Consider the following 16,039-nt stretch of genomic DNA (forward strand, 5'->3'; position numbering starts at 1 on the left):
AGAGTAATAAAATGCAAAGAATATATTTTAATTTGGGAAGGCATTTCCATAATTCTACATGACATTCTTTTTTAAAATATATTTTTAAAAAGTAGGAGATTTCAGAGAGGAAGGGAGATAGAAATATCAATGATGAAAGGAATCATTGATCAGCTGCCTCTTTCCTGCCCCCCAATGAAGATCAAGCCCACAACCAGGGCATGATCCCTGATCCATGAATCGATCAAATCAGGGCTCTTTTTTTTTTTTTTTTTTAAATTAAATCTTTATTGTTCAGGTTACATTTGTTCCTCTTTTCAGTGGGGTTAGGGGCAATCAGGCAGGCAGGCAGGTGAGCAGTTAGGAGCCAGTAGTCCCAGATTGTGAGCGGTCCCAAGGGGTCCCTGATTGGAGAGGGTGCAGGCTGGGCTGAGGGAACCCCCCTGCCCCATGCACAAATTTTGTGCACCAGGCCACTAATAGAGATATGATTTTCTAATGAGATAGGATTTTCAGAGGATGTCATGTATTTGAGCAAGGACATGTAACTAAAAGCCAGGTCAGGGGGAACACAACCAGAAAGCTAAAGACAAGAATAAGTTGAGGTGTGGAAGATAAAATAGTCATGCTAAAGGTTCTCTCTCATAACACAAATACATATACATGAAATATTGTCATATATACATATATATATATATAATCATTAATATTTACAATGTTAACGACACAGGTATATGGAAGGGAGAGGAAAGGCGTGCTGGATGCCCACTTGCTTTCCCATGATTTTTAAGACCTCACAAATTAAGTCTGTCTTGTGGGAGCTCCACTTCCCCAGCACCCACTTTCTCCAAGGGATTTAACTTTGATCCACAGCACTCCACTGGGGCTGCACTTAAATGCTCAGTCCTACTATCTTTCTGAGTCTAGTGCCCCATGCAGGGTTAGGCTCATTGAGCTCAATAAATCTTTGTGAAATTAAAATGTCTGTCTTCTCTTGTGGTCATCACTGTAACCAGGTGATCAAACTTAGCTCTGATAATAGTGGGATAGATTGTGGTAGCATAGTTAACCCTGTGACCTCTAAGCAACATAGAACTGTACACTTTATTTATTTATTTATTTATTTAGTTAAGGTTATTTTTATTTACAAGTTTTGAAAAATATAGATTTTTTACATGGGTTACTTGTGCAAAGTTAAATTTAGAAGAATGATAAATGCACTCCCCTCCTCCCAGTTCCCGCCCCACCCTCCGCCCTCACTCCCCACCCACTGTCCTCATCCATAGGTGCACGATTTTTGTCCAGTCTCTTCCTGCATCTCCCATTTCCCTTTCCCCCCCAAGAATAGTCAGTCCATTCCCTTTCTATGTCCCTGATTCATTATAATCACCAGTTCATTCTGTACATCAGATTATTTATTCACTTGATTCTTAGATTCACTTGTTGATAGATGCATGTTTGTTGTTCACAATTTGTATCTTTACCTTTTTCTTCTTCCTCCTCTTAAAGGATACCTTTCAGCATTTCGTATAATACTGGTTTAGTGGTGATGAACTCCTTTAGCTTTTCCTTATCTGTGAAGCTCTTTATCTGACCTTCAATTCTGAATGATAGCTTTGCTGGATAAAGTATTCTTGGTTGTAGGTTCTTGGTATTCAGCACTTTGAATATTTCTTGCCATTCCCTTCTGGCCTGCAAAGTTTCTGTTGAGAAATCAGCTGACAGTCGTATGGGTATTCCCTTGTAGGTAATTGAGTCTCTTTCTCTTGCTGCTTTTAAGATTCTCTCTTTGTCTTTTGCTCTTGGCATTTTAATTATGATGTGTCTTGGTGTGGTCCTCTTTGGATTCCTTTTGTTTGGGGTTCTCTGCGCTTCTTGGACCTGTAAGTCCATTTCTTTCACCAGGTGGGGGAAGTTTTCTGCCATTATTTCTTCAAATAGGTTTTCAATATCTTGCTGTCTCTCATCTTCTGGCACCCCAATTATTCTGATGTTTGTACGCTTGAAGCTGTCCCAGAGGCTCCTTACACTATCTTCGTATTTTCGGATTCTTTTTTCATTTTGCTTTTCCGGTTGGGTGTTTTTTGCTTCTTCGCATTTCAAATCTTTGGCTTGATTCTTGCGCTCCTCTGGTCTGCTATTGGGTGTCTGTATAATATTCTTTATTTCAGTCCGTGTATGCTTAATTTCTAGTTGGTTCTTTATCATAGCATCGAGGGTCTCATTAGTTTTCGTGACTCTCTCCTCAAGTTTATTGACAGCTTCTAGCACATTTTTGCAAGCCCTCAAAATTGCGATTTTTAGCTCTATATCCTCCATTTCTGTCATGTTTTTTTGTCTCCGCATTTTTTATGCTTTCTTGGTGCACCCCCTAGTGGTCTTTGTGCGCAGTCTTGTTCTAGTTGAGCCTTGATTGTTGTAGTTAATACTAGAGGGATTTGACCACCAGGCCGACTGGCTGTGTGAATCAGCTGTGTCTGCCGCGGAAAACTTCTGTCCTCTGGGGAGGTGCTAATCTAGCCTTTGCCTGAGGCTATCCGGCAAATGGCTCTGCGCAGGGCTTGGGCGGGGCGGGCTCAACAGGGCGGGCGGAGGGAGCCGTTATGGTGCCCTCAGTCCTGTTCCCAGAGGCTCTGCTTCTCAGAACCCCCGGAACCGCTGCAAACCTCGGAGGGAAAGCTGCCTTCCAACTGATGCCAGACACTCCCGCTTCTCCCGTTTGGGTCCGAGTCCCCAGCGATTCGCCCGTATCTGGAGCTCAGAGTCTGAGACTCCCCCCTGACCGAAAACGACAACCGCGCTCTCAGCCACCAGCCCGCTTTGCGCGCGCACCTCCGCACCTGAGTTTTTTCCACACTGCGCCTCCTCTGAGCCTCGGTGTGCTGTTATTTTTCCTTCTAGTTGAAGAGTCTCTCCTCAGCCAGCCTTCCTGTGGTTCTGGGTGATGTCCGTTCCGTCTTTTAGTTGTATTTTTGAAGTGGTTGTTTGCGGCAGCAGTCTCCGGTGTTTACCTATGCCGCCATCTTGGTCTCTCCTCCTCTGATTCTTTTTCCAAATCAGGGCTCTTGCAGGAGCAACCGATAGATGTGTTTCTCTCACATCTACTGAGCATCAACCTCAGATCTTGGCTCTTAGCTTGATGCTCAACTACTGAGCCATGCCAGCTAGGCTACATGGCATTCTTTTGAACAAAGAGAAGAACATTGGCTGGATGACATTTCCAGTGGTTAGTAAAGTTTATGACTTTTTCGATCAGGATAGAGGTCTCTGGTTGTGTTTTAAAGGGCAATATCTTTTTACAGATACATAACATAGCATTGGTTGCTGAGCTTATCCCAGGTCTAGCCCTAACAGCCTCCACAGGTAAAATTATTCCAATTTCACAGATGAGGGAACTGAGTTTTAAAGTGGCTAAATAACTTTTTTTTAATATCTGGAGGCTAGTAATTGAAGACCTGTGCTTCAAACTCATGTCTGCCTCCTCCTTCCATTGTATCTCCTATGAAGACAAAGGTATACAATATCAAATCGGTGGTAACAGAAAACTGGGGAGCTAGGTTAAAGTAGTAAATGATAGAATCAAGAGCTAGAAAGTGGGGATTGTGGGTCAGAAGAAACAAGATGAAATTCTCTTAAAATTAATATTAAGTATTAAATGAAAACTTCAAAAATGAAACATGTATACATAGATCATATAACTAACTAATATCATAATGTTTGGCATGGGTTCTATTAGTCAGTAGTATGGTGATAAAAATAAATGTAATTTTAGACTGCATTAAATAAATATATAGATAAGAAAAAAGAAGATAATTAGACTGTTATTTTCAGTTGTTAGAGGACATTGAGAATAATGTTTTCAATTTTAATCCTGGGTGCCATGTTCAAAACACATGTTGACAAACTGACAAATGTTGAGTGATATGTTTGTTTTTGTATATATACCAATTATTGTACGGCATAGTTTTTCCATGAGAGCTTTATAAAAATTCCCAAAGAATACTGGCTCAGTAAGAAATGAAATGTCCCAGTCTTATAAGTGTGGCTGTAGGACAGAAATGGTTCTAAATGACACATAGATTTCCACATTATATTTTTATACCTGGAAAATATCTACTTTATAAATTGCACAGTTATAGTTTTTTTTAATGAGAATGCAAGAGTGCTTGCATTAACACTTTTTATATCCATACCTGTTCTTGCTTATAAAATGTGTATTTTCCAAAAATGTGTATTTCCAAATTTTTATTGTGCTTTTATAAGATGCTTTTCTTTGATGACCATAAATGCTGAAATGGCTCCCTTATGAAGAGTTTTAAGTATAAGTAAACCTTTTAGTCAGTTTAAAATATACAAATTGAGACATCATGTGACGTATATACTATAGTTTGTGCTTGAAACCTGTGAGTATCTTATTTTCATAGCCATTAAATAACTATTCATGTCACTTTCCAGTCCTTTTCATTGGATATTTATAAAAAAGAAAATAATGTATTTAAAAAAATCTTACTTCAAAGAGAGAGATCACGTAATGCTTACTTAAAAGCATATTGAATATAATTAAACCTAATAACTGTCTTTTTGCTCTATGCCTGAGACATTATTGGAGCCACATTCAGAATTTTTAAACATAGAAAATACAATTTTAAATCATATAAAAAATGTCAGCTCAGATTTTCTTTTTGAAAGAGAAAGGTTATTTGCCACCCTGATCTTTAATGGAGAAACTTTCTTTGTCAAAGTCTTTTCCTTAGAACACTGACCTATAGTCAACCTATAGAGAAACATGGAGACAATCTTTAGTGATTGACCAGATAATTCAAACCTGATTTCAGTAATGAAAGGATCAAATTTAAGATTAAATGCAACCTCTTTGGATTACATTTGCATTTATAATTCTCTAGCAAACATCCAATTTCACTGTTATCCTCAGCAATCTTTCTTGAAGCAGTTTCTAAAAGTGGTGTAGATGGCTGGTCTTTTAAATCACTCTCAGAAGAATATGTAAATGTTTACAACTCACTTCATGGAGTCTGCCTACATCTTGATACTGCATGCCTTTGTCATATACCTTTTATCACTGAAAGTGCAGTACAAAGTTTTTCTTATAATTTCTTATATATTTGTAGAATACTAAACTACCAGCCAGCTAATAAAAACAGGTAAGACAAGCCAAGAAAACAGAATATCTTTATGTGGCAAGTATTCTCCAAATCAATGTAACGATAATAGCTTAGTGGCCATGTTCTTCTTTTCTATGACTTTAGGACTTAGATGTGTTATAAGATATTAATATTTACAGGTTCATATTTTCTTTAACATTATAGCAACTGGGTGCAAAAAATAAATATCTAGTGTATGGACTAAAGAAAAATATTTTCCAATAGTTTATCTGAGTTTCTCACTTAATCAATTTAGATAGACTGAGTAAAATAATTCCTAATTTTTTTTGTACTGTAGCATACCAGTGAGTCCTAAAAATTTTGTGTCAAGATGAAAGGAAGAACAAGAATTTCTCTTTCATTCTCAGTATCACAAGTCTAATCTTCACACACACACACACACACATAAACACATATCCACACACAAAGTACTCTTCATTTATTTTTATCATTTTTCATCTTTGCTGTTTGTCAAAAATAGAAAGGATGAGACAAGTTCAGTATATTCTAAAAACAACAACAACAATGTTTGAGGATGCACTAAGGTGTCCTGAATTGCTTTAATGGACAAATGGTGTAGTCACAATTATCCTTATAACAAAATTTAGTCGTTTGCTTACCATTTGGGTACATGGTATCATTTAGGACACTTTAGGATTACTCCACAGAACAGTAATAGGACTTACGGAAAAATAATACCAACTTTTCCAGATAGCATAACATATATTTCAGAGAACAGAAAGCATACATTGTGTGAGGAGCAATCTCCACACAAGGGAAAGGACATTGTCTGGATGTCAGAACATCTGATCTCTCACTCTGGCTTTGCTATGAACTCACTCTGAGTGTAGAAAAGGCAACTGATTTCTATGTTTCTTACTTTTCTTCTTTATAAGGTGTTAATTTAAACACCCCAAAAGTATATGATTCCAATCATACAACTTTTAATATAAAACATATAAAATCAATTTTAAAAATTTTCTGTATATACTGAAAATGTTTATAGGAATGAACTAACTGTAGGCCTTCTCTAATTTCTTCTATTAAGTGCAGGAACCCAATGTAACCTGAAAATATTGGACATAACTATTTATTTTTTGCAAAAGGGAAACTAGAAAAAGACGGCTTCCCACAGAAAATTTATTAATAATGGGTGCCCGATTAAGTGTTTTTATACAATGACCAATGTTCCCTTTTGTATAAATAATCAGGAGAGAGATTTTGTAGTTTTTTTTTCTTTCTATTGCCCCATCTACACACAAAATTCTGTTGTAAAGACATCATTTTTATGAGGAGGTATTCATTATCGATGCACAAGAGTCTATGGAAACAAATTTACAAGAAAAAAAGGCAGATTATCTTTCTAACCAACTGCATATTCACAGAGATTCTTAATAAAAGCTATCTGATGATATAATAAATTATAAATTTTGAGGAAATGTACACAGTTGGCAACTATTTTTCAAGACTTACCATCCAATAAACCACATTTTCTTTTTTTACATCCTTCATGCCACCTTCTTTGACATTCAGTTGAAATTTTGAAATTAACATGATAACATTAAAAATATAAATGAAAGCATTAACTGTGAACTTATATATTCAACTTCAGAAGTTGAAATAAATACAAGTGAATATTTAAGTAAAATTATGATGATGATATGTAAATCAAAACTGCCAAGGTGATTGACCTTTCTTTTAAAATATCCCATCTGTTGCTTTACCTCCATAGGACAAAGGTAGCAAAAGAGGAAGGTAACAAAAAAGGAAACAGGAAGACCTGTTTCAGTTACTGGACATGTTGATTTAATTGACTAAGAAGTCCAAATGCTAATACTCCTAATAATCAGCCACTCTTTTTGTGTTTTGGTAATGTATATCCTTATACACTTTATATCAAATGGAATTTTTTGATTCACATCTGACATTTCAAAGTTTCCATTTTTGAATTCCCCTAGTCTTATGTAAGTATCACATTGTCTACTTTGTTTGAAAAGTATAACATTTTCCCCAACATCTAGGGCTCCATGATGTAAAATGTCATTTTGCCGGTCTTCTGTTCCAGTACTCACTTTAATTTTTTTAATTACAATTGGATTTTCAAAAACAATCACAAAGGTGTCTCCTATTGAAGGTGGTTTCCCCCAAAAGTATTCATCAACACTACTATAAGCCTTGCTGGCATCATAATTTTCAAAAACATTCATATTGGTATATAGACTTGCAGGAGGGTTATCAGGGATGTCAAATGACTCCTCTTCAAAATCATCATCCTTCAGCTTATTCTCAGTCCCTTTATAGGATGAATAATAACCCATGTGCTGAAAGAGAGATGGTTTAAAACGGATCACATTTTTCTGAGCCAGCAGACCCCGAAAATGAGTCAATAGCCAGTCACAAGGCATTTCTTGATAAAACATTAATAAAAAATGTGCCAAACGTGGGAGATCATGTGAATGATAAAGTTTTCCAATGTACCCAAGCTTAGAAAACTCAAGAGTTACCCAGTAGGTCCCTTCTAGGGATGTAATGACTTTCTTGATGGCAGTTAAGAAATTTTTTGAACATCGAACGTCATCTTCAAGCATCACATAATAGTCTGACGTATTGGCACAAAAATTGAGCAGAAAAGCATAATCTACATTTTGCTTGGAACGAAATCTGACTCTATCTTCCGGATCGTTGTAATTTCTTTTAAGACCATCCAGGATCGGGTAATATTCCTCTGGAGCATGTATCACTACTAATCTTCCCGCAATAATATGGTGGGCAAATTTTTGTGTAATATCCTGGACCATGACCTCACGCCAGGATGAGTTAAAGTCTGCCAGATGAACCACCACTGAGATTTCCTTCAGTTCTTCGTAGCTGGACTGCTCAAAAATTGACTTGATTGTCTCAAGTAAATAGTTTCCCTTTTTTCGTTTCACTGATGAAAGTCCAATTGTAAGAAACCCTAAGCAAAGAATGCAGAAGGATGACAAATTAAATGTAAAATAGGTTTCGAGTAACATATAAAAAGAAACAAAACGTTATTTCCCCCTTAGGCCTGCTACTATATTCAGTAAATCTAGGAAATGATTATGTATAGAACATTTTGTGATTAAAATATTATGCTCAACACATAAAAACTATAGTAGTTTATACATAATTGATATTTTCTATGGAAAATTGCATCTTAAGCACAATGATATGAGTCCTATTGCTGCAAACATTTGTGAAATGAAAAATATGGTTTAAAGTGTTTTGCAGCTTAATGTTCTTATTATACCCATTAGAGAAGATAGATATTTAGATAATATCCACACTATTTAAAAAAAACTACAAAAGAAGAAGGAAATTCACAGTTAAGCATGACAAACTAGTCTCAAATTATGAAAAAGAAAATTAAGAGTAACTCATTCTTTTAATTGTTTTAAATTTTCCATAGGACACATATTTTCATTTTTCTTTAATCACAGTATTATCTTATATCAGAAGAATTCATAATTAGACTTCAAAACTTTATTTTGAAATTTATCCAGTATGTTAATTAGAATGCAAACAATAGTATAAGCTCATTTTGAAAAATTGCATTATAGTTTAAATGTAGGGTACATTGTTCTAAGACATGAATATTACTATTTTGAAACACATTTTATGTTAATTTTATCTGGAAAATTTTTATTTAGATAAAATTAAATCTAAAATTAGAAATCGGATATTTTTAAGGAATAAAATAAAACCTGGTAAAGTGGCAGTTTGCCTCTGAGAAGTGTTATCTGTCTTTCTATTGAAATATTTTCACTTTTTAAAGTTTTCATTTTCACCATGACTGAGAACCGAATAAAATTTCAGAACCGCCACTTGGAAAATAGGATAATGTTTACATTCACCAAGATCACTGTTTTAATGCAGACACCTACATAATGTAATTTACACAATATTGAAAAAGCCCTTCCCAGAAAAAATATTTCTTACTCATCTGTCAGAGAGGGAGAGATTTACACATTTTGTTTAAATACCTGAGTTACAACCCTGACTTCTACTGAAAACCCTATATGTTATCTGTACCATTAAACTAAAACTATCAGCCTTTAGTAATGCTCAATATTGGCAATACTTATAGAACACATCCTACATAAATGACAGAAGTCTATGCATTTTACTAGAAATGTGCATCTTAATATTCATAACAGTCTTTTGGGATAGCTTTGTGTGTATCATTCCTGCTTTATAGCTGGGGAAACGAAATCACAGTGAGATTAGGTAGCTTTGCAAAGTGCAATGCTTAGTAAGTGGAATGGTGGCAAGATTCAAACTGTTTTGCCCTCATTTCTCTGTTTAACATGGCCTCCTTAGTATAAAGCATTTGACATGTGTGTCAATATACATTAGTAAACCTAGCCTGGATAAAGGGAAATGAGCAATATTTGAACAAAGGTGGTGAAACAAATGTAGATCACAAAATAGTGGCAGTTTTATACAATTGGATGGAAGCTTAAGATCAGTAGATATTTGAAATAGTAGAATGAATAAAAGACCTAAAGAAATCTGAGTTAAGTTACAATTTCCTCACCTGGTGATCACAAATTCACTTGTCTAAACACTTCTGATCAAAAGACTAAATTTTTGTGGTCTCCGCACAACCTATTAAGAAGTTCATGATATCACTGTATTTCATTGAATCTAAAATTCACATTTTTCATACAGAAATACTTTAAAATCTGGTTGCATGTTATGATTGATGACATCTTACAATTATTTTATTTTATTAGTTTTTAAAATATATTTTTATTGATTTCTGAGATAAGGGAGAGGCAAAGAAACATCAATGGTGAGAGTCATTGATCGGCTCCTTCCTGCATGCCCCACGCTGGGGATCCAGCCTGCAACCTGGGCATGTGTCCTGCCTGGAATTGAACCATGATTTTCTGGTTCATAGGTCGATGCTCAACCACTGAGCAACACTTGCTGGGCAGCATCTTACAATTAAAACTGATACTTATATTTTCTTAGTGGTACAGTGATTAGACCATGATACTTTCTGTAATCCATGATATCTTGAAATCAATGAAATGTAGTATGTTACTTCATGGATTCAAATTGCCTGAAGTAAGCTAAATAGTTTCCTCCAAAAATTCATGTCTCCCTGGAACCTCAGAGTGTGGACCATATTTGGAAGTAGAATCTTTGCAGATGTAATTAGTTAAGGCTCTTGTGATGAACTTAAATGTATTTAGAGTGGTCCCTAAATTCAATGACTAGTGTCCTTATAAGGAAAGCAGAGGCTATAGAGAGATGCAGAGAGACAAAGGAAGAGGGCCATGTGAAGATAAAGGCAGGGATTGTGATTATGCTACCACAAGCCTCTAAAATTGTGAGATAATAAATTTTTGTTGTTTTATTTAAACCATTGAGTTTGTGATAATTTGTTACATAGTACCTTAGGAAACAGATACAATGATTTTCACTAATTCAAAACTAGTGGTAAGTTACAAAAACCAAACCATTAAAGTTTGAAATATGGGAATATCAATATGGAAATAGTTATTTCTTAAAGACAATGTTTAAAATTTAATATAAAGACTTTGCTTGGGGTGATGGGCACAGGATGCAGTGTGCAGATGTTTTGTTGAGTTGTACCCTTGATTCCTATATCATTTTTTGAGCCAATGCCACCCTAATAAATTTAATAAAAACTAAATAACAATAAAAATTAAAAGGTGTAAATAAAATAAATATGTAAAATAAAAATAAAAATTTTGATTTTTCCTAGTATCTCTACATGGTCCTACAGTAAGGCATTAAAAATTTTTTTTATTAATAGAATTGGATCAGTGAGTAATTGTAATTTCTGAGGAAAAAATTGAACAATTTCACAAAAATGTATTATGTTAGTAAATTCTATAAACTTTTATTGCCATACAAATGAAGCAAATCATCATTATTTTTAAACAAAATATTTTATATATTCTTGATTTAAGAGTGTAAGGATACTTACGCTTTCTTTGCAAAGGAGTGGAAGCTAAGTAGCGATAGGTGACATTGATGGCCCCTGAGAAATTAGATAAATCTTTGAAAGTATGCACATAGCGTTCTGAATTCAGTTGATGTGTGGATGTTTCCCTTATAAGCTGTTTGTCTCCTTCCTGGATGCCAAGAAAGAGGCAGAGGAAATAAATGAATAATAGATGGTCATGGGTTAAAAAAAGTTTCTCCTGATATATAATATGCATGTCATATAAATCTCAATTACTGGCACCTCTGTAGGTCATGATTTCTCACCTGGATTCCTACCTAGAGTCTCTGCTCCAGGCTCTCTCTACTCTAGTCTACTAGTTACACTACAGTTACATTTGCTTTTGTATAGCATACATTAATAATGGCACTATTGATAAAAATATCTACATGAAAACTCTCACTGCCTTCATGTTAAAATTAAAATTCTTTACAATAATTTCAGGATCTTAAAATTTGACTTTAGTTGATTTTACAGTTTCATGCAAAACTAATTGCCACTAAATTCCCCATTTGAATCATATTAACCCTCTATCTACTGAGCCAAACTATCTAGAGTAAAAAAATATATTCTTATTTGTCTAAAATACATACCCTGTTACCATTTATAGCTTCTTCTTTTTCTCTTTTCTTTAATATAAATTCAATTGTATGTTTCAATTTATCTACTAGTAATCACCATTTGATCAAGACTATTGCTTATACATTATTAGCAAAATGACAACTCGCATGGCTTTTCTATATAGTTTACAACACATGGAATATGTTTGGGGGCAACCTAATTAGAAAAAAATTTGGAGAGCAAGATATATGCTGTACTGTGTGATGTTATGTAGCCCTATTTAAACTATTTAAAGTAGAATGGCAAGTCAGGTATGTGCAAGCCATTAAAGAGAAAGTGAAGGCATTAAATTAATTTGATTTTCCTATTATTTGGCTGTGGTCAATAAAACTTTCATTAAAACCTAGTTTTAAAAGATTAGTAAGAGTTCAAATACAAATTTTACCTCAATTGGATCATTTACTATTTTGTATCAAATTCAAATGTCAATAGCAAAGGTGATCCACCAAACTTTTAAAACTGTGGCCAGACTGGAATTTGTTTAAAATTAAAGTTGAGAATCATATACCCTGACAGGGAAGAGCTTTCAGTCTGGTTCTTGCTAAACCAAGACTCATTCTGATGATATTTTCTGTATATTCAGTTCTGTTTATGAACTGATATTTGGTGTTTAACACTATCTTTCTGTATTTTATATTGCCTTGACAATTTTGACAAAGAAAAATACTTTAGTCTATTACAAAATTTATCATGTGTTTGCCAACTGTAAGTTAAACTTTCAAAATATATAAAATTAGACGTTGGGTGCTAGATTTCTTATAAATATACTAATTAAAATTCCATTGAATCTGATTATTTAAATTTTTTTTTACATCTAAATATTTTAATCTGTGTCTTTCTGAAAACCTATAAAACAGGGGTGAGAACTTACGGTCCATGGGCCATATGAGGCCCGTGAAATTATTTGGTCTGGCCCTGCCAAGGCATCAAAGGTGAGTTAATTAAATATTTGACCAAATACAGCAGGCTAATGTTTAAGTTGATAATTTTGTATGGCCCACGAATGATGTTATAAGTATCCAAATGGACATTGGCAGGAAAAAAAGTTCCCCAGTCCTGTTATAGAACATCATTAAAGTTTTAAAATAAACAAATTTGAATTGCCAAAAAGCAACTGGAATTCAATTTAGCAACAACTACTTTAATAGTAATGTAATGGTATCCATAGTCAATAAGATCTAGAAGATATAGCTATAAAAGTTACAGTAGTCACAATACTAAATTCATTTTACCATTCTGTTCTTAGGTGATGTCACATTCTAAAGGAAGAGCAGGATACTGAGTATCACTTTAAGAATTCTATCTTCAATATGTAAAAATGCAGCTTTTTTCTGTGATAAGATAAAATATATTCATCCTGATTGAAGGACATAACAGAATAGGAAATAAAAATGGAATGTATATAAAATAACTTTATTAAATTCTTAAGACTAAGCTTTGCACTTTTCAGCATAAATAAATAATGCAACTTTCACCTGAGTCAGCCTTGTTGACTGCTTTCCAGAGGCATATACCTGAACAGCAAGAATCTCCCTAGATACCGTCTTTCTGTAGCTACTAAGCTATAGTGTATTTCTCAGGAATAAGACAAACTTTATGACAATCATTTTCTGGATGGGAATGAAATTCAGTGGACTAACTACAGGCTAAATATATACCCTATCGGCTACTTTGAAGATGCTCACAGCCCAGAAGCTAGGTTGATTGGGCATGTAGTGTCTCTTCTACTTAGTTTGCCTTGTAATACTATTTGGCTCTCATATACTGAGCTTGGCTTCCTTTCCTGCTGAAAGGCACTATATCCTTAATAAGTAAGCAAAACACCAAACTATTATATGCCCAGGATTTCAGGCCACCAACGCATTTTCTAGCAAAAGAGCAGAAAGTTGCTAAGTAACTCCAGAGACCTTACTACTTCTAATTGTCTGAATTCTCCGAATTAGAACTTTTATTTTCCCTGAAATAAGAAAGGCAGAAAAAGAAAGACTGACTCATGCCTAAACTTAGAAAATAGTACACATTGTGGCATTTTGGAGTCAAGAAAGAAAATCAAGTTGGATAATTTTATGAAAATGAAATAAGCACAGATAAAAGGGTCAAGAGGGAGAACTGTGAAAAAGAAACTGCATTGTATTGTAGTAGAGGACTAGTTTTCTAAGGATATTAAACATTTTTGGAAGAATAATTTTAACATAATGTTACATTAATGATTTAAAAGTGTTTAAAATATTTATACATATTATGCACTGGGATAAAATGTAGCTCAAAATATAAATTAGGTAGAGAATATCACTTAGTAAATAGTGAAAAATTAAACTAATAAAAATGCTCTCTTTGAATTTTCAATATTGGGGGTTGTTGTACTTAAAAATCATTTTAATTCCCTTCCCAAGTTAATATAGTTAAGAATAATTTCAGGTTTTAAAGATAAAAAGTAATTGCTTCTCTATAAGTGGGCTGATTTGCTACTTTGACTATATAGCTATATGCTTAATATAGCCAGAGAAAAATTCATTGAGAAAGTGATCTTCAAGAACTACATCATTAACTCAGACCTTTTACCTTAGGTAGCTAGGACCTATGTTTAGACATGAACATGTAAAAATTTACAAAACAGGGCTATATAGTATTTGATCTTCTTATGGACATATAGTCTATTACTCCTTAGGCATTTAAATTTTATGAATTTAAAGAGGTTTTATTCCAAAATATATAAAGATGTTATAAAAATGTACACAATAACCTTTTGTCTGTTTAAAGTGAAACATTAATATTGCACTGGAAAGTGTCTCATAAATGCAGCAAATCATTGGCTATAAGCATCCTGCCAATACCATGTGTTTGACTTACAAGATGTGATTCCCTTTTACCAGTGGACACAGATGCAATAAATAACATTTTTATTTCGGAATTAAATAATTCATCAAGAGCTCCTCTAGTTAATTTATAATCTTTAATTTTGTTAAAAAATGCTGGATCATATGAGCCTTCTTCTATTGTCTTTATATCTCATAAACCTAATAATCAGGTCTTTCAGAAAACCAAAATGATTATCATTAGAAGTTCCTCCAGTGCTCTGTTTACCTAAATCATGCTTAGTCAAACTGTGTTAGTGTGTGGTGATTTTAGCCATTGTGAATTGACTGAATGGTAGAATGAAGGGTCCAAGAGATCAAGACCTATACTTGAAGGTAAAAGGCCTAGTAGAGTCAAGATACAGGAATCTGGCAGAATTTCACCATTAAAGAAAAATGCTAAATGAAGCAAAATACTTTAGGGAAGGCCTTCTAAGAAGATCCAAGTACCAAGGTCATACAGTTGCCTCATAGGAAATCGAATAGTATATAGTAGATAGTTAATAAATCATGTTTATTTGATGAAATAAAACATTTTATTGGGAAACACACTTTGTGGTTATTTTCAGATTTTCTCTTGCTAAGTATTAATTCAAACTTTCAGGGTGCTTGCATGATGGAAAGTCCTTTTCAGTCCTCTGTATGTCCAAAAGGTTTTATTTTCTAAAATATGTGAGCAGGCCCTGGTTTGGCTCAGTGGATAGAGTGTCGGTCTGCAGTCTCAGGTTCAATTCTGGTCAAGGGCACAAACAGGCTCAGGTTGTGGGCTTGATCCTCAGTAGGGGGCGTGCAGGAGGTAGCCAATCAATGATTTTCTCTCACTATTAATATTTCTCTCTCTCTCCCCCTTCCTCTCTGAAATCAATAATTATATATAAAGAAATAAAACAAAATCTGTGAACAGGAATGATGAATAAAAATTAAGATTTTTCTAGATATCTTAACCTCAGCTCAGATAGAAAATGTGAATAAGCAATAATGTCCATGTTATTCTCATCACATATGATATGATGTGATAATTACAGTAACAATTTAAATTCTTACCATTAGCCAGAATCAGTCCTTTTGAATATTTCCATAATTCACTTAAAATTAATTTATATATTATGCATTAATTTTATCTTTTATAACCTACTGAATATCTTAACATCAATACCTTTAGTTTTTGAGGTTCTATATTACTTTTTAGTGAATATCTACACTAATAAAAGAGAAACATGGTAATTAGCGTATGACCGCTACCCTTCCCAATGGCTAATCAGCATATCCTTATGCAAATTAACTGTCAGCCAAGATGGCCCCCGCCTGACTTGCCGGCCTCTCAGCTGCTGCAACTCGCAACTATGTTGCAAATATAGAAGCTAAACAAAACCCTAGAAACCAGCTTTCAGTCAGCCGGGCTTCAGCCAGCCGGATCATCG

The 16,039-nt window shown here is 34.3% G+C and overlaps 1 protein-coding gene across 2 annotated transcripts in view; it reads right to left on the bottom strand.

Moving 5' to 3' along the window:
• Positions 1-5,682: 5,682 nt before the first annotated feature.
• The window catches only part of MGAT4C (MGAT4 family, member C), a 776,551-nt gene continuing 766,194 nt past the window's right edge, over positions 5,683-16,039 (bottom strand). For both annotated transcript variants that reach the window (XM_005882986.2, XM_014530611.1), the window contains 2 exons: positions 11,125-11,272; positions 5,683-8,097 (listed from right to left, as the gene is read on the bottom strand). In XM_005882986.2, coding sequence (XP_005883048.1) covers positions 6,956-8,097; positions 11,125-11,272 — 1,290 coding nt within the window. In that variant the 3' untranslated portion in view covers positions 5,683-6,955. The remainder of the gene's footprint in view (positions 8,098-11,124; positions 11,273-16,039) is intronic.

The sequence above is a fragment of the Myotis brandtii genome, unplaced genomic scaffold (assembly GCF_000412655.1).
Source record: "Myotis brandtii unplaced genomic scaffold, ASM41265v1 scaffold745, whole genome shotgun sequence".
Lineage (NCBI taxonomy): Eukaryota > Metazoa > Chordata > Mammalia > Chiroptera > Vespertilionidae > Myotis > Myotis brandtii.